This window comes from Excalfactoria chinensis, chromosome 13 (genome assembly GCF_039878825.1).
Source record: "Excalfactoria chinensis isolate bCotChi1 chromosome 13, bCotChi1.hap2, whole genome shotgun sequence".
In the NCBI taxonomy this organism is placed as follows: domain Eukaryota; kingdom Metazoa; phylum Chordata; class Aves; order Galliformes; family Phasianidae; genus Excalfactoria; species Excalfactoria chinensis.
This window is the reverse complement of record NC_092837.1, coordinates 7,049,793-7,074,367: the sequence shown is the minus strand read 5'-3', so window position 1 is coordinate 7,074,367 and position 24,575 is coordinate 7,049,793. Positions and strand designations below refer to the sequence as shown.

The 24,575-nt window shown below is 35.2% G+C and overlaps 2 protein-coding genes across 4 annotated transcripts in view; one reads left to right on the top strand and one right to left on the bottom strand.

Moving 5' to 3' along the window:
• The window catches only part of DOCK2 (dedicator of cytokinesis 2), a 115,513-nt gene that overhangs the window by 41,436 nt on the left and 49,502 nt on the right, over window positions 1-24,575 (top strand). The window lies entirely within an intron of this gene.
• On the bottom strand, window positions 1,462-24,327 carry INSYN2B (inhibitory synaptic factor family member 2B). Of its 3 annotated transcripts, none has more exons than XM_072348171.1 (4): window positions 24,117-24,327; window positions 9,824-11,977; window positions 7,892-7,966; window positions 1,462-3,568 (listed from the first exon to the last, which is right to left on the bottom strand). In XM_072348171.1, exons 2-4 carry the CDS (start codon window positions 11,221-11,223, stop codon window positions 3,382-3,384), a joined length of 1,662 nt encoding a protein of 553 aa, XP_072204272.1. In that variant the 5' UTR covers window positions 11,224-11,977; window positions 24,117-24,327; the 3' UTR covers window positions 1,462-3,381. The 3 variants fall into 3 exon arrangements, with proteins under 3 accessions (XP_072204272.1, XP_072204274.1, XP_072204273.1); XM_072348173.1 differs by having other exon boundaries at window positions 1,462-3,563; XM_072348172.1 differs by lacking the exon at window positions 7,892-7,966.

Here is a 24,575-nt window from a genome sequence, read left to right as displayed (position 1 = left end):
AAGCCTAAATGGTCAATCTTCCAGAAAAGAAGCAGATGGTCAGGAAGTGTGGCTTTCTGCAGAATTCTCGGGTGAGCTCAAGTAGCTAAAAGCGTGGTGTGCTCTTTCAGTGTGGGTGGGACATAGAATAGCTGCAGCTGGACAAGTTTAAAGTTTATGAAGCCTGTAATTCTTTGCAAGTTTAAATGTTTGCAGCTGATAAAAGTACTAAATCTTATTTGCCTTCTGTCAGAGATGAGGAGGTTTTTGTAATCTTCTAGGTTGTTCACAGCTGTGGATTTTTGGCTTAGAACTTCTAGCTTTGATCTTTGCTTGCTACAACACCATTTGAACCTCGGGGAAGGCTCTTCCTTACGCACAGCGGGTAACAACATGCTGAGAGCTTTGTTCATGTAATTACTGGAAAGGGTCAGACTAAGAAGGACATGATCTCTTCAGGAGAAGTTGGCGATAATGGACAAGTAATTGGGCTCTCTGCAGCTGCTGCAGGGAAGACACTTAAATGGCACTTAGGGCTTTGTTTAGATGTTTTGGCAGTTAAAGGCTGTAATGGTGTATTGTTTTGTTTCCACTAGTTAAAATATGAAAAAGAAACAAAAAAAAAGTGATTATTATTGAAGTGCCTTTAAGCTTGTAATAGGGAAAGATGAGTTTAGTTTGTGAGATTAACTCTGTGCTGTACTGGAATCTTGAAGTGAATCTTGACTTTTCCTTAAAGGACACAGTGGTGCAATAAGTACCATTTATGTAATTAAAGAAGCAGAATATATAGAAGCATGTAGAACAGGGAAGTACTTAATTCTGTAATAGCTTGTTTATGGAAACAAAAACATTGTTTTTGTGATGTTTGTAGATGCACGGGTAGACATTTTAGAGGCCCCTCTTGGTAGTCCAAATTTTATTTTGCTCACATTGGTAGTTTAAACAAAGGTCAAGTGGATTTAATTATGTTACCAAGAAAAGTTTGGCAATATTATTATAAGATATTGTATAAATCAAGGCTTTGTTGTAAAAAATCTGATCAGGCAGAGATCTGTATTTATTACATCTCCACTGTGGACATGAATAAAAGTAAAGTTTCTGGGTGCAAACAACCAACATTTTGAAGGAAATTCCTAGGATTAAAAAAAGAATTGATGGAAAAAAATGCTTTAATAACCAGAACGACTGTTTCAGGAGATCCTGAAATTGTCTGTAGTTCTGAATTTTGTCAAAATCAGACACTAAAATATAAAAAGACAGAAACCATTTAAATTAGTTCATTTCAGTATTTTAGAAGTATTCAGTCTATTCAGGTCATAAGAAAGAATTTACTGCCTTTCAGCCATTTTTGTTTGAATGGACTTTAAATAGCATGTATTTTTGTTCTTGCACGTTTTTTTTCACTTTTTTTTGCCCCTTTTTTTTTTTTTTTTTTTTTTTTTTTTTTTTCCAGGGATTGATTGGTGTGATGTGGCAAATCAAAATGTTATAATTTGTTTAAATTCAATAATTTGTCTTTATTGAAGGGATGCATGCAAAAACAAAATCAGACATTAAAATGTCCCTTGTTGTACTTATCATTTAAGAAAAAGAAGGACAAGAAGATGACTTTCACATAATAGGTAATTGAAAATCAGCTTAGTAAAAGAAAAAACTTACTGGTTTTGCTGGTATTGCTTTTATTGGTATTGCTTATTATTGTACCTTTGTCACCCAAAGATATTCATCTTAAAGTTATATCTTAATACAGAAGAAACCTTTGCACACTAATAGATCCTTCAGTGTATCAATTACAGTAATGCAAAATAGGGGTGCTTTTGGAATGCCAGCATAAGCAGTACGTGTGATACAATGATATAATCTTACTTAATAAATTCTGGTGTCTACCATATCCACAATTATTGGCAAACTTTTCTGGCTCACTAAAGGCATACACTTCACTAGGAACATTTCATGTACAGCTTTCCCATCAAAAGGCCTTTAAAGTAATGATAATTCTGAGTTAGTCAATTCCATCCTGATGGAATTAACATAATTTTTATAACTGTTGTCCTTTAGTATCATGATAAATTAAGCCATGTGATATTGGATCATTGCAAACGAAGACCGTTTTTTATAATCTTTGGTCTTTTCTGACATTTATGCATAATTGTTTTTAAGGTGTATTCAAATGTCTGGTTAAATCTCAGCATCGGAGAAACACAGAAGTGTACAAAAGGAGTAGACATTTTTAACTAATATTACAGAACTAATAACATATGATTTAAAAAATGGGGATCTAGAGGTAAATCTGTTGAAAACCCTGGCATCGTTTGAGCTGATTTACTAGAGTTTAAGAAAAATTCTGCTGAACAGATAATTTTCTTAATATAATCTTATAATCTCTGCTATATTTATCAGGCCTTAATAAAGTCATTTTCCCTGCTGAGGCAAAGAAAAACCTTAATATGTTTTGTTATAGCAAAACAGGTATTAAATGCATAGAGGTACACAGGGGAGGAATTCAGGAAGTGTTTTAGCAGTGCAGAAGTAAAAGTGGTTATTTCTCTCTATTCATCAGGGTAAGGTGCATTGGGATAGAACAAAATGTAACAATTACAAGTCAAAATTAAGTTAAATCTAAACAGATGTTCTTTTCCTTGTGGAGATGGCCAAACGTTGGAAACGGTTGCCCTTGGGTGCTATGAATTCTCCATTATTGGAGATGCTTAAAACTAAACTAGATCTAATTGGACCTCATTTAGGAAGGAAGTTAAATCTGGAATTACTATGATTTTTTTGTACTTTTGTACTAATTTTTGTACTTTTAAGATACTTACCAAGAAGTCTATTAAATGACAAACTTTGAAATAATTACTTTTCAGACTGAACTGACATAAGAACAGAATAAAACTTGAACCTGAAATTCTTCATTGTGGTTAAATCTTAGATGCCAACAACCAATACATTTCACTGGAGATGTGAAATAATTATAATTATCTCCTCTGAGGAGATTCCCCTGAACTTATTCTTGATTATGCAGTCTGTTTAAAGATCAGTGAAGTTCTTTTCCTTTAGTTCATGTTGCTTGGGAATATGAAATGAAGTCTGTAGGTTTGACTACCATTGTCTTTTTTTTCTTTTTTTTTTGTCTTTACAAAGAATGTGAGGATAACTGGGGAAAAAGAAAAAAAAAAAAAAAAAAAAAAAGACTTAAAATTCTTCTTCAGGAACAGTCTCTTGTGTCTTTATTCAGTGATATAATTTAAATCAATTCTTCTGATTTGGATGCTCACTTAAATATTCTCTAATTTTGTGATTCCATAATAGTGTATTTTCAGTTATGTGCTTCCAAACCTCGTTCTGCTCCACTGTCTTTTGAAATATGAAACTTGGTTCAGTTTAAGATCTGTACAGAAGTCAAATCCACCAGAAGCATTTTTTTTTCACCTTTTTTGTTTTCTTTCTTAACTCCTTTTTCTCGGGAAGTGGCTGATCAAATGATGGCTTCTGAGGTGAAGCTGCAGCTGGATTTTGCTCTGCATGATCCAGCTTTTTCAGAATCTGTTGAAATCTTCCTTCTTGTTGTCTGAAGTCGTATTCTACGCTAGAAAAATGAAGAGATGTGAGCTAATAAGAGAATTGTTCCCTTTTTAAACGCTTACTTCATTAGAACAGATTCTTACTTCATTAGAACTTGTTTAATTTGAGAGTGACAGAAAAGTGGAACGAGCTGCACAGAGTAGTTGTGGTTTCCTTCTCTGGAGATAATCAAAACCCTCCTGGACACTTTCCTCTGGAACCTGTGTTAGCAGGGGGTAGGGCTACATGATCTCCAGAAATCTCTTCCAACCTGTATGATTCTGTTGTTCTGTAATAATGTGGAATTCAATATCAGAACCTGGTTAAAATGCAGTGTATTTTGCTGCCTTGAATATGAGATCATATATTAACATTTTCTGAAGACATCCTCTTTCTTTACCTGAGATGAGCACTCCAATATTGTTGATCTTTCAGTGCATTTTATTAAATGTTCAGATTTTGATTCTGTTACGTAACTCAGTCATGTATCTGTCATGAATTCGAAGCAATCACATCTTAAATGTGAGAAGTTCATCTCCAGTAAGAATTAAAATAAGTAGGAAACAAAATAAATACATAAGTCTTTGAGCTAAGTGGTATGAATTAACAAGGAAACAGGATGTAAAACTCTACTCACAATGTCTGTATTGAAGCCCATAACTATTGATGTGAAGTGAGAGTCAAGATGGTTAAGAGCAAGTATATGCATAGAAAGAAAAGTAAGGCTCAAAAGAATCAATTAGAAAAAGAGGATTTTGATGCAACCAGTATGATTAAACCAACCAAAGGAGTCAGCACTCCATTGTTTTCCTTTGTTATCTTCACATTTTCTAGGGTGGAGAATGAGATTTGTATCAGCTCTATCTGCAGTATAGATCTTTGCTGGAGGAATGAAAAGCACGAAGGAACCAACCTTTTATTTTCCATAATACAGGCATTTTTTTTAGGAAAAAAATATTATCAGAGTAAAGTTGGGATGTCGCGTTAAAGCCCTGATCCTAATTTGATTTCTTAGTGCCCCAAATCTGCAAAGTGTGTAAATGTGCATATTTTTAAAGCACACTATTAACTCTATGTGTATGTATGTCCATTTAAATGCAGGAATAGTGCTGAACAATATGTTAAATTTAACTAGAAATTTCTCTCTCTTACAATTAATATATTTTTTTATTTTTTTAATTAAATGAAATAAAGTTAATTCAATTATCAAAGAAACCAGCAGGATTATTCCAACTTAGCAGAACTGGGAAGGGAACTCTGGACAGGGAGTAATGCATAATATGTGAGAGGAGTAGAAGAATGTGTTGTCAACAACAAATTTGATGCATCTCTTCGATTTTATCAGCTTTGGGCTAAAACGTAGTCCTATTCAATAGTCACAAATCAAGAACACCGGAGAAAGAAATTTTACTTTTATTAAAATATATATATAGTGTGTATATATATGTATGTATATACACAGAGAGAGACTGTTTATGTTCCTTTTTTCTTCCCTGCTTCAAAGTTTCAGATTTGTATTTTTCAGAAACTACCTCTAGAGGTGAGGTGAGAGATAACTCAGTCTCCATTTAATAATCCTTGAGTTTTGAGATAACTGCTTGTTTTTGGTCCCACTCGTGTTTATTATAATAAAAACAGTGGTGGGGTAGGATCTAGATTGGCAGTCCCAAGTTACTTCACTTAACCCTGCTGATTAGGTAATAAAGGTAAACTTACAGTCTTGTCTAAATTTGCTTCTGATATAAGACTGATAAGTTCTTCAGTCCTTCATTTACTGGTGTGATCAGTACTTTGACTGATGCAGATTAGTACATTGACTGCTTCAGGCTGTGTCTGGTAGGGAAAATTCAGTAACAGTAACACATCATTCTGCTGTGTTTGAACTGTAACGGAATTAGGTTGTTGAAGAGCAGGAGAAGAAGGAACAAGATGATACATCTAGTTTTATATTCAAAGGCAACAGTCACACTGTAAATAGAAGAAATACATACATGGATTTTTTAGACTGCACAAAACCAGTTATGCAGATTTGTTTAGAATAAACCTGATAAACAGTTGCTTCCTTCAGAATGTAATGAACATCAAATATTACTTATTATTATCTTTTTTTGTAACTGCCTCTTATGAGACATTTCTATGAGAATGGAAATTATTACATTTCCTCCTTCTATGTTTTGTTTCTTAAAACTAGTAATTCTTCAAAGCAGGATCTGTGTTCCTGCTTGTGTTCTACTAACTGTTCTATAAGCCTCCAGGCAATCTTAGCATTAAGAAGTACCTACTAAACCAAGAGACACATCAATGTTTAACTATTTCTTCTGCTCTTTACTTCATGTATTTGCACTTCTTACTCAAGATCTTTCCTGTATTGCTACTGTGTAAACTGAAAAGGCAGCATAAAAGCATAGTTTATTCTCCTGTAGAGAGAAGGAATCCCATGGTAAGGGGTTATTTCTGTATTAATTCTACACAATTTCTATTTAATGTGCATTTTTGCAGAATCCAACAAAATATATATATACTTCTCTCAGCTCAAAGGCAGTGATCAAATAAAAGAAGCCTTTATTGTTCAGATTATTCCTTTTTATACAGACTGAGTCTATATTGTTAGGTAATGCATGTAACTTCCTGGAATAACACGTATGGTGGAGAACACTGGAATTTTTATCTCAGAAGAGTTGTGGTATTTAATTTGTGAAATGTCAAGTACTTTGAGAAAAGTAAATATTCATTACCAAAGGTTTAAGGCTTCAGCACATAACTGAGCTATATTCTGAGCAATTATTTCCAGTGTTATGTCCAATTCTGACTTTACAGAACAAGCATTTAAAACACTTTAGTAAATAAAACTCCTTAATTTGTTTGGTTTATGTAGAAAATGTGCTGTGAAAAACACATTAATGTGGGTATAATTTAGTGCTTATATCCACAAAAAAAATTAAAGCACCATGCTTACAAATTGGCAAAAACTAAGACCTGCAATACCCTTTGAAATAAACAGAAAGTCTCCTACACTATGCAGAACCACTGGAACACAGTAATATCTTTCAAGAGAAAGAAATGCTGGGATATCTTTCAAATTAAGTTTGGTTATTAATTACGTCTTGTATCACTTCAACTCTTGATTTTCATATTAAGTTTCTGCAAGTTCTTTTTCCACTATTTCTTTTTTTTTTTAAATGAATTTAAATAGCATTGCAACATGTCATAATGTGATGTGTATATCAAAGATTTTTTATTATTATTGTGGAGGAGGAAATAAAAAGTAGAATTGGCATGTGTTTTCAGTAATCTGCCATTGTTTCATTAGCTGATCAGCAGCCATGTCCTTTAGAATGCCCCTTACACAACAAATATAAATTGAAAATACAGGATTAAAATAGCAGCACTGAAATTTCTCCACTAAATTTGATTTGAATACATATTAGTTATCTTTTTATTTGAGGCTTAAAATATAATACCGTAAATTTTGACCATATGCACATCTTACTTTTCATTCTCTTGAGACTACAAAGCACGTCAGTACTGGGAGGAATCTGGAATGGTGAAATACAAGCTCCCAGTCTGATTATGCTGCAATTGTTCAGCATTCTTTGAAAAGCCCATGCAATATTATGGAATCAGATAACTTAAGATTTGTATTCTGACTTATAATAGAGCTTGCGTTGACTGGATAGTGTGTTTACCAATTGACTGAGGTCCTTTACTGAGAGGACCAGCTACTCGTGCAGTATTACAAAGGCTTTGTAATCTCTCACTTTTTCCTAATGGAAAAAAAAAAACAAAAAGTCTCTTTCTGTGTTAATATGAATGTAACACAGTACTACCAAGTTCATCAGAGTTCAAATTCATACTGTAGTTTATGCTAAAGTAATTCAGACTCAAAGTATTCTGTCTCAAAATAATAATAAAGAAGCCTTTGCTGAAGTGAGAAGGGGAGCATGTTCATTGTTCTGTTTTACACAGAAACATGAATTGGTGCATAATGGTTTTGGAGAATGTTGTGCTTATCTGTTCAAAGATCCAAATTTATGACAGAAATTTTGTCTCAAAAAATCTAACACAGGGAATTTCATAATCAGAAACAGCTTCAAAGGTTTTTGAAGCATGATAATAATAGTAATGCTGTGAAACACAAAAGTACAGTATCTCCTTCTGATAACACCAGAGCTAATTGTTCTTTACCTGGGGCGTTAAGAAACAACAAAAGCTCCTTACATAGTCCCCTTTGTCTTTTTTAAAAAACAGGATTGATGATAACAGACTTCTTACAGCTTTGAGCAGGACATTGTATTGTACATTTGTGAGAGATAATATAGTCAATAGAAAATTCTGCAAGGTATGGTACCTGTAAATTATGCATGCGGTGTTCTGACACGTGCTGCAGTTGTTGAGGTCTTGACCAGTGTGGTAGAAGTTGCGCCTGTAACAAACAGTTGTTCATGTAATGCGTATTTGTAAGTACATTGACATACTTGTATGACAAAATATTTCCAGGCAGCAAGAAATCTTCAAGCATTCTTTGAAAATAGCTTTTTTTTCCTTTGTTTTCTTGTAAGAAAATTTTAACGTACGTGACTGTCATCACAGTCAATCATATCCTGCTAAGTTTATGAATAGCCATGCAAACATGTTCTACCCACATGAAAATATGTGCAAAGACTTGGGTTTGAGTCAAGTGGGCAAATCATCGTTGTGTTCTGTACTGTTGTGTGCAATTGGACCTCAACAGAAATCTCAAGGCTGCCTTTTTGTCATGTTGTGGACAAAAATAAGCTTATCAAGTGTATTCCTTTGTTGTAGTCAGGAAATGCTGTTGATACACATGATACAATGCTAGCATGAGGGATCCCGTTTTATGCACAAACCAATTGTGCACAAATGATTTACCTTACCTACGTGCTGCTGTTTTATGCAATATATGAGATGTGGGAAGAGTTAACTCCATCCCATCTAGACAAAGTATGCTAGGCCAGTTACATTGTGCCTAGAACTGTATGTGTGATAACCCAGACTTCACACTGTTTTATTTCAAAAGCAAACAAAATTCCTGTTTGCTTGTTTCTTTGAAAGATTTATTGGCTGTTTTTTTTTTTGTTTGTTTTGTTTTTTTCTTTTGTTTTGTTTTGTTTTTTTGTTTCTTTATTTTTCCCCAAAGATAAAAAATCTTTGGAAATACTACATTATCATAAAAGACAACTTCAAAATGTATCTAGGATACATTTACTATAAGTTGAAACTGTTGTTAATGGTTTGGTGAGCATTAATAATACATTTTTAATATGTAATTTGACCATAGAAATATTTAATATTGTACTTTGTCATATGAATGTATCTGCTTCCTCAGTGTTCTGGCGTGAGTTGTGTGGGTAGTGTGGTTATTATTTATGATACACAAATATGTTACATAAATAATCATTGTGGCTTTGGCTAATAGATATGAGACTGTTCGCTAAAACTAAATATGGATCATGCATTCTTGCTGATGTTGGAGAAAGCAGTCACTCTAAAACACGAGACTCCTAAGAGTCTTGCTAACAGTATTCCTATGCTGTATGTTCATAGCTTCAGTGCACTGACCTTCAATTGCTGCAGAGATTTCTTGACACATTGAAGAATAAATTAATTAATTAAAAAAAAATAATAATAAAGTGGTCTTCTGTCTTCCTATTCTGAAGGCATTCCCCTTAAGCAGATATGTTGTCTGTGATATAATGAAATGTAACCAACAACACAGCCCCAGCAATGAAGGCCTGCAGATGTTGCGCGTTGGCTGCTAACTTTTTTGCTTGCTCACAGAAGCAGAACTAATTTATTGAACAGAAGCATAGTTTTGCTGATATGAACTGTTTCAGCAATAGGTCTGTTTTGGCACTAAATGCATAACTGACCTTGACAGAGAAAGTTGGCTTGCCATAGATTTGTTATATTACTTAGTACATTAGACTGCTGGGTTTTGTTGTTCTGCTGCAGAGAGACTTTAGGTAGATGGAGACTGTCAGTTGTGTGTTGGCATTGTATCTGATAACATAAATCTAAATAACAAAGAGAGTTAATAAACTATATCTCTCAGTTTACTAAAGGCAGTGTTAATTAAAGCCAAGCTATTAACAGACTTGCTTTTCTGTAAAAACTCAAACTTCTCAAAAGTTGAATGAGATTATTTTTGCAAACTCATCTTTGCGTATTTCACAGAAAACAATATAGTAGCAAAGGTTAAAAGACTGATAACATCTGCTTCAGGTTTTTGATGAATTAGTGATATTAAAATGCACCGTACCCTTCACTGAGGGCTCTGGATTTTTCAAGGTCTTGAATTACATTCAAAAGGACTTTAATCTTCTCCTGGTTTGACAGCAAGGATTCCTCTACAGACTGCAGCTTGCCTTGTAGAGCACATAGTTCACCATGCGTCAAATGAATTTGATTTATTTCACTAATCTCTTTGTTGATGTGTGGTTTTATTTCATTCCTTGGCAGATAAGACTTTGTGTGAAATCCTTCTAAGCAGCTGTTACACTGGGAAACATCAGATAGAGTAGAATTTTTCTCTGTTTCAGTACTAACTGAAGAAATAGATTTTGATGCATTACTGCTGGTCAGTGACATTATTGTGTGATCATCATTTGTTACTGTCACACAGCTGGAATGCGTTTTATTCTCTCCTGTCTGTAGATAGTTTCTGAGGAAACAAGGAGATGAACTTTGATTTGATGCTGGTGATAATGGAGTAGTTTCTTTAGTGTTTGGATCTTTGCTGACTTCAAGCAGTGCAGAATCACTGTTAGCTGTTTCACAAGAGTCAGACTGAGGATTACAATCATTGCTATTAGTGGAATCACTTAGACAAGGGTATATTGTTTCAGAATTAGATGACAGCATGCTGGTTTCATTGTTTTCATTACTATTTATGATAGTAGAAGACTTAGAAGAATGCATTAAATTACTTAAATTCGTGGTTGTGTCTGTTGCATCCATGGAAGTATCACTGTTTTGTGGAAAATTCACATGAATGTATTCAGGCACCTGTGTAGAAGCAGTTGTCTTTTCTGTTGCCAAGGAATCATCGGTTTGGATATGTCCATTTCTTTGTGCTTCTGGCAGTCTTTGACTTGACTGACCATCCACTGTATTATTCCTGAATCCATCTTCCAAATGGCTACTTATTCTTAAGTAACAGAAGTCTGAAGACATAATGTCTTGTTCAGAAAGACTGTCGTTTACTGGAATGCAGTCTGTAGGCTCACTTGGCATTTCTGTTAGCGATTTGCTTACCAGCAGCTTTTTTCTTCTAAAAACCGGGAAGTGTTTCCTGAGGCTAGGAGATGTCTGTATGGCAATATTCTGAAGCCCCTTCTGAGCCTTTGGAAAAGATGGAGGTTGTAACAAAAAATTGTGGTGTCGAGATATTTCACTATTTTCAATCAATAATTCAATATCTTGGGCAGGATTATTATCCAGTTCAGTGACATCCACTGTCTTTGTGTTGATACCATCATCCTTGAAACGAACTTGCTGAGATTTGCTTCTGCGGTGATGCGGCTGTCTCATAAAATCAAATGAATCCAGGCTGTTTCTCTTCAGTAGCACCGGGCGCATTTTCATGTTTTGCTGGGCCATTGAATCACAATTTAAAGTCTGCAGGTAATGTGTTTCTCTGCGACCCATTACATTTGTCATTTGAACTCTGTCATATGACTGTATACCTCAGATTCAAATGAACACCTTGCTAATGGACGAGATAAGCATTTCATTCTTCTTGTTATTCTTTTTCAAATTTCATTGCTCATTAGACCAAACACGAAGGTAAAGATATTAAATAGAAAATGTAAGGAAAGATTTATTGTCACTGGAAAATGCAGAAAGTCTTCTGTTCTGAAGCAAACATGATTCTTCATTTTATAAAATCACAGTAGACAGCTATGCTTACAGTAACTAATTTAAAGGTCACATTGTGTCTTATGGCTTTGCGAATGACTCTTATCTGTCAGTCACCGCTCCTTTAGTGATCCAGCTGTTTTTCTATGACAGATCAGTCACACGTCTTACACACATCCTGACTATTAATCAGTCATTGTAACTTTTGGGGGCACTTTCATTTCTGATGCTTAGTTTTACTGATGAAATTATGTTAATTAGTAACAAACTGAATTGCTTTCTTAAGAAAGTTTTGTTCTTCAGCAGTGCTTTTATGTTGAAAGTTAAACTAACGTTTCAAAATAATGTAACCACTTGTGACCAGATAAAAACATAGCATCAAGCAGGGTTCACTAAGGGGCATTGTTGTGTGTGGTTGTTACTTCAGTTGATGCTAACAGGAGGCTATCTGTATCTGAGGTACTGTGTCACTTGGGAAAGTCTTGTAAATACTTTGGCATCAGAAGAGTGGTCCAATCTGAATAACCAGCAAATGCAGAATAACATGAAATATTTCCTGAAAGCAAAGAGACAACAGTTGTAGTTGAACAAATTAGCAGATATGATTTTGTTCTACTTTCTCTAACTACTCAATCTCCTGTAATTTTGTAACTTTGGCAGTGGGATTTATAATAGAAACTGAAAGGATTAATTTATGTAGCCCCATGTAAGTTCAAGCAATATAATTTAAGCAAATTAATAGTACAATATAATTCTATTATGAAGCTTTAGAAGAAAGTGAAAGTATCAGATGATTTAAGTGCAGAGACAAATGTCAGATATCAGTAAACAAATATGTACATGAATACAAGTTATACTGTCGTGATATACCAACATCAAGTACCTTAAATTACCGTACTGCTTATTCACTGTAAACAAGTTAATGCAATGCAAACACCAAGCTGTTATTGCAGACAACGTTCTAGTGCCAAGTTCTGCATTCTCATATTGTTCACTAATTACTGGAGCCTTTTTACAGGTTTGTTTGAGAATCTGTCCAAATATTGCAGTAACTTTTCCCTGCATCCCACCACAGCCTCTCCAGGCAGATAGACTACTTCAGTGCGATACTTCCCAATTAAATTACTGGGTGCTAGGTTTTCACGACTGACCTTGCATCCAGCTCTCCTGTTCTTTCCTTCCTTATCTGCTCATCAGATCTCAGGAAATGCCTTATGAATTGTTTGGTAGGGATTGTTTTCTTTTTTCTTTTTCTTTTTTTTTTTTTTCCTGAATTAACAGTGGGTTTTTTTCAGTCTCCTCATTCACTTGTTGCAGGAAAAACATTAAATATTTTATCTGGTTTTCAAATTCTATCATTTATAGTTTGACACACTAATGTTCTATTTTATTAGTCTTGGTTTTGAAAAAAAAAATATATATATATATAGTGTGCCCATATGCCAATCATACACAGTGTGCCTGTGTGCCAATCGTGTATCTGGGGGTGCACTAAACAAAGCGTGACCAGCAGGACAAGGGAGGTCCTAGAGGTATTGATCCCTGGCAAGGCCACAACTGGAGAACTGTATCCAGCTCTGCAACCTGAGACCTGTGTTAGCAGGGCGATAGGGCAAGATGATCTCCAGAAGTCCCTTCCAACCCTTATGATTATGTGATTCCATGATAGGCTACTCAGAATGGCATTGTTTTCCTTTTATCCCATGGTCTAATTTTAAAAAATGGTGTGAAACTGACTTTTTTTCTCTACTCCTTCCTCTGAGCTGAGTCATGTTCAGATGTTCTCCTTTTTTCTCTCCTTTTCAGTGCAGTTTAGGTTTTAAAGAACACCAGTTAGCAAAAAATATAACAATTTGCTTCATCAGTTTGTTATCTTAAAATTTAAGAGCTTGATGAAAAATACTGTATCCAGTTTAAAAGTACGAAGTGCAAGGGCTGCTCTGAATATAATGTCTTCAGTTTTATTATCTTGGTTGTACAGTAGTAGAGGTTGAACCTTCCTGCCAGTATCCCATTACATTGTGTTGCTGCGTAACAGAAAGCAGCAGAGGGTCAATGTGACACAATGGCTCTGACATTGAAGTACTTATGAAGCCTTGGGGGACGGAACTGAATTCCTCCATGTGGAAAAAATGGTACCCATGGGCATTTATCCACACTTGTTGAACATTTTGTGGAGACCAAACAGTGGATGCGAGAACAGTGAGGAGGTGGTTAGTGTGTTTCTGCAGTGGTGACAGTGGTGTTTCTGCAGTGGTGACAGTGCACTAGTTCTGGTAGGGAAAGGTGCAGACTTTCATGAGCACTGCATGCAGGCTGTTATTCATCACTGACAAAACTGCATAACTAATGGTGGTGACTGTGCTGAAAAAGTGTGTTTTGTGGGTGAGAATGTTCTCTATCAATTAACGTTATTGCATTCCTTGTTGTGTTTTCCATGGAAATAAATAGGAGGCATTACTTTTGGAGCAACTCATGGAGGTTAATGGTTATTTAATTTTTCAAGTTCTTAATGTTGGTTCCTCCTTTCTTTTTCTTGTATTCTCTCAAAGTTAAATCTAGAGCTACAGTTGTAGTAAGTCATTCTATGGTGAATATTAATGAACAGATTTAATTTTTATTACATAAAAAAGCCCCAGTGGAGTTCATGGTCCTATTATTTTTTAGCTTTTCATGTTCTGCAGGGGCAGAGACAAATTCATCACAGTCCAGTGGGCTGCAGAATTATTTTTAATAGTTTCACTTTTAATTTAATGTCATTTTCGTGATTATAGTGGGCTCTTTTATAGTTGCACCAGGTTACCAGATTTTGCAAGGCTAGAATAGACTAATAAAAGTCATCATGTAAACAGCTTGTAGTATTCTCTGAAAATTATACAAGAAAAAAATTCAACAAACACTCATCAATTAACTTGAAAACAAATGCTGACCTCAGATATATGAGTGTACTTTTTTCCCAGTTACGGATGCTGCAACATTTTGTAGCCATAAAGAAGTGTCATTTCATGTGTTGCAGTCCCTGGTTCAAGCACTCAGGAGTACCAATGCTCTTGTTATTTTTTTCATGTTCTCAGTGCCCCTTTTAGCACCATAGGCATTCTGGGATTATAACAAATGTGGTTCATCTTTTTCTTGATGCATTTCTTTACATCCTTTTCCTGTCTGAATGTGTATATTCAGCTGGATATGTGACTTCTTGGCTGGATGAAATGACCTGTTAGCTCAGTTAAGTACCTCATTGTCAGGTTTCCACTTAGACTTGTTGAGGGCTTAGAAAGAACTTTCCATGTAGTTGTCCTGTGTAGAACTTGACTGGATCAGACTTAACATGTCATTGGTGTGTAACACCACATTTTGTGTTGAATGTATCCATCTGAATATTATAACGTTTTGAAAGAGTCACAAAAGGTGATGTTTTATCTAGAATGCTTTATAGAATGTATAAGAGACTTGTTAATTTTGACTGACTTTGTTATATTAAGATACTGGTGAAAACCTGCAGCTGCAAGTACTGATCTTCATTAGAAGTGCTGTGATTTTCTTGGTGGATAAATATCTGGGAAAAGAACATGTGTTTTCTGTACGACTGATTGCATCGTCTGTTTTACAGGATGGTTGAAACCAAGTAATGGATTTTAGTATTTTAGGCAAAAAGCTGCACCCTAATTATGTGCACACAATGCAAGTAGTTAGGGTACAAACAGTGTAAGGGGATGAACTCTGATTGGGACTTCTAACTGCTAATAAATTAAACATATTAGTAATTTAAACTAGTGTGTTTTTGTTTGTTTTTTTTTTCCTCAGTGTCTTTTCATGGACTCAGGTCAGCTTGAGTACTGACCCAAGCTGAAATATCTCTCTTCAGGTTTAAGCTGTTAGCCATCTAGCTATGTATGCTTTTGCAACACTTGCTTTCAGTATCTCATTGGTATCAAAACAAAAGTATTCTCTTGTAATCACTGAAATTCTCTCCTGAAAAAAAAAAAAATATATATATATATATCAATTTTTTTTTATTTTTTTATATATATATTTTTATATATATATTTTATTTTTTTATATATATATATATTTTAGCAAATATTTTACATAGCTTCTTGCATTAGAGCATGAGTGAAGATGTATTGAAAGCCTAGACGAACTGCAAGCAGGATTGTGAGGGAAATATTTTTAACTGAAAATGTATGAAAGGTGCAGAGCCTACAAATTAGAAATAATTTCCCTACAGTACAAAATTGCATACTGTAATGGAATACAGGATAAAGCTGACAGAAAGAAGGAAACGTGAAGCTGCTGAGAGAGATGTTTTAAATGACCTCTATGTGTACAGGGATGTTCATCAGTCACAGCAAGGAGTCTTATTTCTTTGAGTCCTACAGAATAAAGCAAGATGCAGCTTATGAAGGTGAATACATTTGTTATTGTGAGTGATGAAACAATCCGTGTAGTGCAGTTTTGTGTCTGGAGATGTCTCCAGTGCATATGTTGTCTTGGGTAGTACTCTTTTGTTATTTATTCTTTTTAATGAATACATAGACAATCTAGTTCTGACTGTGAGCAATGCCACAGATCTCTGTTTGCATTCCTGTATGAGCTCAAAGGTTCCCTTCTGCGGTGCTTTTGGTACTGCTGAACAAACTTTACCAAAGCACCAAAGACCACTGTTTTATTTATTTATTTATTCAAATCCTGCTGGTAGGTTTTGTGAACCCCCTCAAGATGGGATCGGGGTGCATATAGGGAAGAATTTACTACACATCAGCAATACATGATACAACTCTCTAACTTCAAAAAGAGAAGATTTTAACAGTGGGAGAGATTGTAGGGTTTTGTTGTTTTGTCTCTGAGCAATCAAACAGCAAGATCTGAAGATTATTTCAGATTGGTGAGACAAGGTAGGGAAGATAGTATGGTATTTCCCCTTGGAAAGAAAACATGGTCTTGACTGAGCAGGTTGTCAGAATACAAATGGGCTGTGGCTTGGCTACACTTTGCTTCAGATGATGTGAAGGCATTTCTACATGAAGTGTTGAAGATGCAGTGAAAAATAAAAACAGTGACGATTTTCATTTATTTGTTATAATAATTTTCAGAACTGTGCTACTTGAAATGCCATTATTTTACTTGAAAATAAACATCGACTGCCTTCTTTGAATACTTGAGGTAATACAGCCCATCGGGGATTTTGGAACAAATGGTTTCATAGATATATGCTCTTTTGGAGCATATATTAGTGGTTGGTAATTCAAAATTCATTGTAGGGAGATAATCTGAACAAAGTTTTACTGATAATGAGTGAATAAATTCAGTCCTACACAAATAGCATAGAAGCCTTTTTTTTTTTTTTTTTTTGGCAGTGTTTATAGAGGTAACTGTACTTAAAACTGGGAAATTTCTCCTGAAGAAATGCTTGAGTGCTTACAGGGAGGTGGAAGTTATCCAATGTGACAGGCTGGTGAGTTGGAAAGTGCCCAAATAGCTGGTTCATATCATAAAATTCCACTGCTTTTTCTTGTATAAATCAGGTATTCTACTATTTTCTTGTTCACTGAAAAAAATATTTAGAATTACCTTCTGTTTGTGTAAAAGCGTAGATATACGTATTGCATCTTAAGTTACTGAACATTTACATCCAGGCTTTATAGAATGCCAGCATATGTGTATCTGTGTGTACACATACATAGGTAGCCTGTGTGTAGGTAGACATGCAGCTCAGAGATTATTGCTTTGCAAGCCTCAATACTTTGATTACAGCTACTCTCATTCATAATATTTATCTTTTTACCTTTTTCTTCAGTTGGGTAGCTTTAACAAGTAAGCCAGCAACTAAACAATGCATTTCCTGCGTAACAATTTAAAGGGTTACAGTTTACCTTCCTGCTACGAGGTTTCCTCTCTGTGTCTTTAAGTCAGCTATAGGAAAAGCATGAGGGCTGCTCCAAAGGAAACACCTTCTGTTTTATTCTGTTGGCTCCCCGTGTCAGAAATGGGTATCAGTGTGATGGCAGTAGAGGCTGAACCTTCCCTCCAGTATTGCACTGCACCTTGATGGTGTGCAACAAATGGAAGCAGAAAGGCAGACTGACAGAGTAGCGTCTGACTTGGAAGTCTGTATGAATCAAAGAGGTGAAACTGAATCCCTCCATGTAGAAAAAATGGTACCCACTGGCATTCATCAGTGTTTGTAAAGCATTTGTGGAGACCAAGAAGTAGATGTGAGCACAGTGAGTTGGTGAGTAGAGGTTTCAGCTGTTGCAACTGTGGCTCACCTTCACAGGTGCAGATTTTTATGAGTGCAACATGCAGGCTCTTGTTGCTGGCAAAAAATGCAAAGCTAATGGTGGTGACTGTTAAAAGAGTGTTTTTCAGGTGAGAGTGTTTTCTGTCAATTAACATTACTGTGTTCTTTGTTGCAATTTCCATGGAAATAAATAGGAGGCATTGCTTTTGGTTTACTTTTGACCTATGTATATAATGTATTGAATATATGGGCTTTGGCACCTTTCTCCTGGTATCCACAAAAAGGTAGTATGATCTCTGTCCCTTATATATACTAAATAAAATTCTTCTGTGTGGTTCTCTAAAACTAAAATTCAAACACTAGCAAAACAGTATTGCATATTAAGTTAAATTTCAGTTAATTAAAGGCTATGAGAGTGGTTGTGTGCCACTGAGAAAAGACATGAATGCAGAATGCAGTAAGGCAAAGTATGTAACAAAAAAACCAAACCAACTAAACAAAAAGCCTCCTCCTATGAAAACTTTATGGAATTGTCATTGCTGTGCTTTAGGATTTTGAAAAGATCATAATGAACTGTATGTCTCTACTATGTATATTGAACTATATTTATGTGGGATGGGTGCACAAAATTTGAATTTGAGGAAAGACTATTTCTAACCTAAGTCATTTAAAAAGAGAAGGAAGTTGCTGGTCTCACTTCAGCACTTAATTGTTTCTATCATTACAGTGTTTGTTTGCTTTCTGTGAACCGTATGGAGGAGACAACTGTCACGTATATATTAAACATCCTGCATATGTTGGGAGATGGTAAGAGGAAAAAAAAAAGCATGCAAGTTCTTGCTTAAATACATTCTCCCATGACTCTGGGTTTCCTATGGAAGAATGGAAACCTGTGCAGAAAGCTTGCACCTTATCTCATCATGGTAACACATCTGGAATTTAAAATCTACATCTTGAGGCTTTTTTATCTCTATTCATGCAGGCCAGTGGGTGACATCAGAAATGCAATTGACAGTATGTTTTGCTCTCATTAGCTGCAGTTTTTAAGTACTAGGCTGACTGTACCTTGCTGTAGATCTTTCTAACCTTCTGGTTCTAAAAAATATTTCAGTGTGAGGGAATTGAATTACGGCAGTTTAGAGACTGGATTACCAGAAATTGGCTGACAATTACTGCTGGAGGTGTGGAAATTATGCTAATTAACTTTGGCAGGTATATACAGAGAAGGGCATTACCTGTTAGCCTCCCTATTATTGGATGAGAAAAGCTGCTGGTGGAGAAGGACTCTTAAGAAATTCTGTTATCAATTATGATCATGGCTGCTTTTCAGTATCAGAGGAATCTCTTCTCGAGTTTTATCATTCCTTGTGCAGCCTGCTAAGACAATCTAGGAAACAGGAATGCCTTCTCTTTCAGTTTTTGTGAAATGAATAAGTGATACAAGTGTTGATGTGGTTGTTAGCTGAGATTCATATAAAACTTCTGTTTCTTTCACCCCTGAATTTATCATAAGCCAGAATTACCCAACCTTGAGAGGGACTGGTGAGAACAGTAGAGAAAGAGGGAAACCTTTCCTTATTGTCTGTATCTGCTATGAGTTATTTTACTTCAAGATGCACCAATATGATGATGTTGTTATATATGATGATAGATTGCAGTTAAATATACAAGGAAAACTCTTTGGTGTTACTTGTTTATTTGCCTCTTAGCAGCTCCCTTCCTTTTTGCATTTGCAGATTTTAATACCTACTTCATATTGTCCATAGTGTAGGCTTTCAGGAAAACTCCAAAGACAAATTTTTACAGTCATGCTTTCAGTTTTGTTCACCAGCTGGTATCTTCAGCTCTCTGTGATTTTATTCTGTCATTTTATAGCCCACTTCTGTCCTTTTTATTTTTATGCCCTGTATATGCTTCAGCATTGCTTGTGAGATGTCCAGATTATGCAATATAAGCGCCTTTAAAAGTAAATTGTAGTTATTGCTAAGCTATCTTTTCTAAAGGTAGAGAGAAGTTGTTTTCCAGATTACTTAATATTTCTTAGGAGTAGATTTGAAAATAAAGTGCTACAGTTAATTATTTGCAGCCAGAATGCACTGTAGTCTTGCAATTGCTCAGTATGCTTTCCAGCATCCCCACTATTAAGAGCCCCAGGCACTGAACATAAGATGTGCTAGAGGTATGAATTCCAAGCTATAGGGTTATTTCCACGTGCAGCATTATTTCACAATACTTATGGCTAGGTATTGCTAATTCTTCAAAGCAGTAGGATGGCAAATCATTCAAATTCAGCCCCACTGTGGTAAGACAAGTGGATGATTTGTTTTTCACACTTAAATAAAACACTATTCTTTTATCCTTTGATTAGTGCTGACTCAGGTAATGAGAGTTTTAAATTGTGTCAGTACTAACAATTTCCATGTGTACAAAAATAACTATTTTGCCTTGTGATAAAATACACTTATTTTTATTGACAGCTTTTCTATTGGTGAATCCAGTAAGTTGAAAAAGGCGTAAGTTGAATAGGGCCTGGGAATGTGTCTGGAACCCAAAGGCTCTTAATGACTGAAGTAAGGAGGGTGACAAGTTGAAAAACATACGTATATGGCAGGAAGCACAATGGCAGGAGGAAGGTATCATGATTCGTCAGTACATGTTTTTTGAAGGCAGCTAGAATGAAGCAGGCCTTGTGCTTAGTCTGTCATTGAGTCTTTTAAGAGAGGAGAGTTGCAATCTGATTTTTTTAAAAACCCACAAAAGTGTAGGAGAGCATTTTACTGTCTTCTTGATAATGCATTTCTGAGGGGCAGAACACAAAGGATATCTATCACACTGTTATAATCTACTGATGTGGTCACTGAAGGAGAGATTAAAACCTAAAAACACAGCAAGGTTTCTGAACATAGCTGAAGAAATTAACAGGTAATTTCTCCAGGCAACGTAAGCAAATGTCCCAGTAATGTCAAGGGCAAAAATACCCCACCCCAAACCACCACACCTTCTTTGCCCTATATCAGATAGCTTACATCTGCTTTTATAACGGGTATGAATGAAAATTTTGCTTTAGCTAACAAAGTTATTTTTAGAGAAGTTAATTACTGATAATCATTTCTGTAGTAAATCTGCACTGTCCTGAGTTGTGGGGCACTTGTTTGTCCCTCAGTGCTGTTTGTTTTGTAATTCAGTCTTTTCTGAGGCTCACATTTGGAAGGTGTCCGGAGTTCTGAAGACTGAAATATGCATACTCAAAAGCTGCGTGGAAATAAGTGTTTTCAAAAATACCTTATAGTCTGAAATGAGTTTTCAACATGGTAAGGCAGTAAACTTCAAAGGAGACTGGAAGATAGCACATACTTAGCAAAGTCTACAAATAAACAGAGAATTGTGCTCCTCATAGGATGTCAAATCCCTAAAAAGTAGTCTGTAAGTCAGTCACTTAAAGTAATTGTCTTAAAATCTCTTTCTGTGCTTTCCAAGACTCCTCTAAAAACAATACAGAACAGTCTATGCAATGAGTATTTCACATGATTGTGGCATTGTTTGTTGGAAAAGAGCAGTCTGCATATTAAGTGACAGGTTGTACATAATATGGCCAGCCCTACTTTGGTGTTTCAGGAATGAAGAATACTTTTATTGTTTTGTATCTCTGGGATGTCCTCCTGGGGACTATCCTAGCATTGCCAGTAATTGGTTTTTCTTCTGCTGCTACACAACTAAAGGACCAGATTCTGTACATCCCAGGCATTGTTTTATTTCTTTCAGTCCTTTTACCTGCAGGAGGCCAACCGAACTTTAGTACAAGAAATAACTCTTTTCTGACTGGGGAAAAAAAACTTAATGTTGCTCATCTTATTCTTTGACAGCTTGTATTTTGTATGCGTTTTAGACTTTGTCTCAGTGCTCTTATGTGTCTGAGAAAGTCTTAAATGAAATAATCTCAGAGCTGCCTTGATTGTCCTGCTTACTATTTATTTTTAAACCTTACAGAGCAGCTGCTATTACTATTTCATTGTGCTACAAAATTTTCCTGTACTTTTCATTCTGATAGCCTACCACTTGTATAGTTGCATGTCCTTTTGGCTACCTTGTATTAATGAAGAAAATAACTGAAGAGAAAATATCATGTAAGCAAAATGAACACATAAAGCATCAAGCTTCTGTTAAAAAGCAGCTGTAAATATAACTGCAATGTCTTTGGTCATCATAAGTGCTTGGATTTTTAGGAATTATTCATGTTTACATTTCAGTTGCTTTTTAATGGTGTACGCAAGGTTACACCTTTACACTGTGGCTCTGTGTTGGTAAAATCTCTCTGTTAATATTACTTGAGTATGTGAAAGTCTTCCTTTATCATTCTAGCAGTCCACCTACATTAAAATTATAGCCACTGGAATACTTATACATTAGTACTGAAGTGGAGCTTCATTCTACCATGTTTCTGTTGTTGTTTGTTTTCCCTGTGCATTTACTGTATTTATTTTTGTGGCGCTGTTATTATCTGAAGTTACTACGGCAACCTGTCACCATTTGCTATTATGAAGTATGCTGGGATTTAGTTGCTAGGTGTTGAAGTTTGTTGTCTTATTCATATGACCCTAATATTTTTCTAATGCTTCTTCAGTGCATGTTGTATCCACAGCTGATATTCACATATTCACCTTAACAACCAATTTCTTCTACTTACCTAAACTTTTCCAGTGCTTATTGTAAAGGAAGCCAGCATTATGAATTTGATGTGATAATCCTGCTTTTTCTTTTTTATTTCTCCAGTGGACAGGAAATTTGATTATTTCCTGAGGCATTTTCTCCTGTAGCTTATTTTCATTTGACTTCCCACTTACTTTGTATTCCTACTCTGCCTGGAAATGCTTTCTATTTCCTGATCGATTTCTTTACTCATATTTTTTCTTTAATCACTTTTGAAAGCATATCAACCAATTCATTAACTCAGAATTTAGTTCTGCTTCTGTTCCTGGATTCTTTTATATGTAATGCACTTGAATGTTTTAAAATTGGAAAACATCCTTCTTATTGTACCTCTTTGAAGAAGTACAATATATTCAAGTGTTATTTGTGATAATTTTTCTCATTATTCTTAGTATTCTCTCATCAACTGAGTGTTTACTTGATACTTTTTTTTTTTTTTTTTAACACATTTGACCTAGTTTTAAGCAGCCTCTCTGCTTTAATTCATTGGATAAATCCTAAACATTGCTGAAATTACTTTCTAGGCTTCTGTTTGAACTTCATCTTGTTTTGTGCAGCCCCTTTTTTACACTTTTCAATCCTTACACACAATACTTTATTTCATTAAATCAACTTTGAAATCCTCAGCATTAGGCTATTGGTTTTGTAGGCTGTGCTTGATTCCACGTTTCTTCTATCTAGTGAGCATGCAGTCTTCATTCAGAGTGTCATAGGTAGTTACTGTGCAGAACTGAAAATAGCTTTTTTCAAGCAAATATGTTCTTTGCATATTTTAGTAGCAGGTACTTAAACAGCATGGGAGAATTTAAGAGCACAGAGATTTGCAGATTTGATCACAGCTCTCTGTGTTCCTAAATGAGGCTGCTTTAATGGTGAAGCTGAGAGAGCATGAGTACTTGAATAATAGGAGGCTGCATCTGAGAAGTAAATGTTTATTGCTGGTGTTTCAGTTTTAGAAGGGGAGGGGCAAGCATTTAACCTGTGAAAGATCAAGCAATTAATTTCTAATAGCTGAGATTGTGGGCAAGAAAATTATTAGAGATGAAATTGTATTCATATATTTTCCTGCTTTACAGATGTCTGGAAATGATGGAGTAAGTTTTAGGAGCAAATTAGCTGTCATTTTTTATTTGTAAAGTAGCATTAAGTCACTCTAACATGAATATGATAGGTGTGGTGCAAAGTACCTGTTTAGGAATGTGTGATCTTTGTTTCTGGCTTTTTTTAGTGATTAAAACATATGATCTATTCATTATAAAGTCACAAAACATGATGATTAATATCAGGCATTCATGCTGTACCATAATAATAGGTATAGCTAGACATATTTTAGAAGTCAGTTGCAAGAGCAAGAAAAAATAACCTTTTATGTCTTTAAGCAACATAAGAGATCTATTCAAGGCTTGTGAAGAAATCCTGCTTCTTTTAAGAAATGATTATTTATATAGAAAGTCATTTTTTGGCATAAGTTTAGTAAAAATAAAGCTTGTTTTAAACGTACAGTATTCTCTAACTTCTGTCAGGTATTTTATTTTTATTTTTTCCCCAAAATCAATACATCAGAAGGAAAAAAAAACAACAGTTTAATTACTGCATCCTTTGCTATTCATTATTCCTTACTCTTATAAATTTAACATCACAGAAAACATTTTTCTGATTCACAGCCGTTAAAGTGAACTTCTACAGCAGGAAAATCAGCATTTCTTTTTAAAATAGCATCAGTACCCGAGAACACACGGTACCTTACCTGAAATCTTTGAGTTTACCCACAGGGAATGTCCTCTTAGTCTTACAAAGTAGATAAGCCTCTCAGATGCTCTAATGTTACTCCAAAATAAGGTAGAATAGGTCTTCTGTATTGTAATTGTCACTGTTTATATGCAAGAAGTGTACTAGATCTGCTCACGCAGGAATAAATAAATAAAAAAAGGCAGTACAAACTGAACAGCAGCTAACATATGAAAGTAAAAGACCTCTAGTGGCCATAACCTGAAGTTAAATGAGGCTTCCCTTCTTTAGTGGTAGACAAAATGGTCGGGGGCAGCAGTCTGCATGTTCAATACTTTGGTAACGTATGTATCTGTTGACTTTCTGACATAGCAGCAGTGTAAAGCAAAGCAGTGTTAAACAGAGAATCTGATCCAAAGGAGAAATAAGCTTCTGGTCTGTGGGGAGTCACTTCTAAGCCAGCATGAAAAGAATCAAA

Bases quoted from the DNA above. Each gene is read 5' to 3' on its own strand.
- INSYN2B (XM_072348171.1), bottom strand. From the start codon at position 11,223: ATGACAAATGTAATGGGTCGCAGAGAAACACATTACCTGCAGACTTTA. The intron at 7,967-9,823 runs GTACGGTGCATT...TGTTTGTTACAG, and splicing joins TCCAGAGCCCTCAGTGAAGG to GCGCAACTTCTACCACACTG. The intron at 3,569-7,891 runs GTACCATACCTT...TCATTTTTCTAG, and splicing joins ACCGCATGCATAATTTACAG to CGTAGAATACGACTTCAGAC.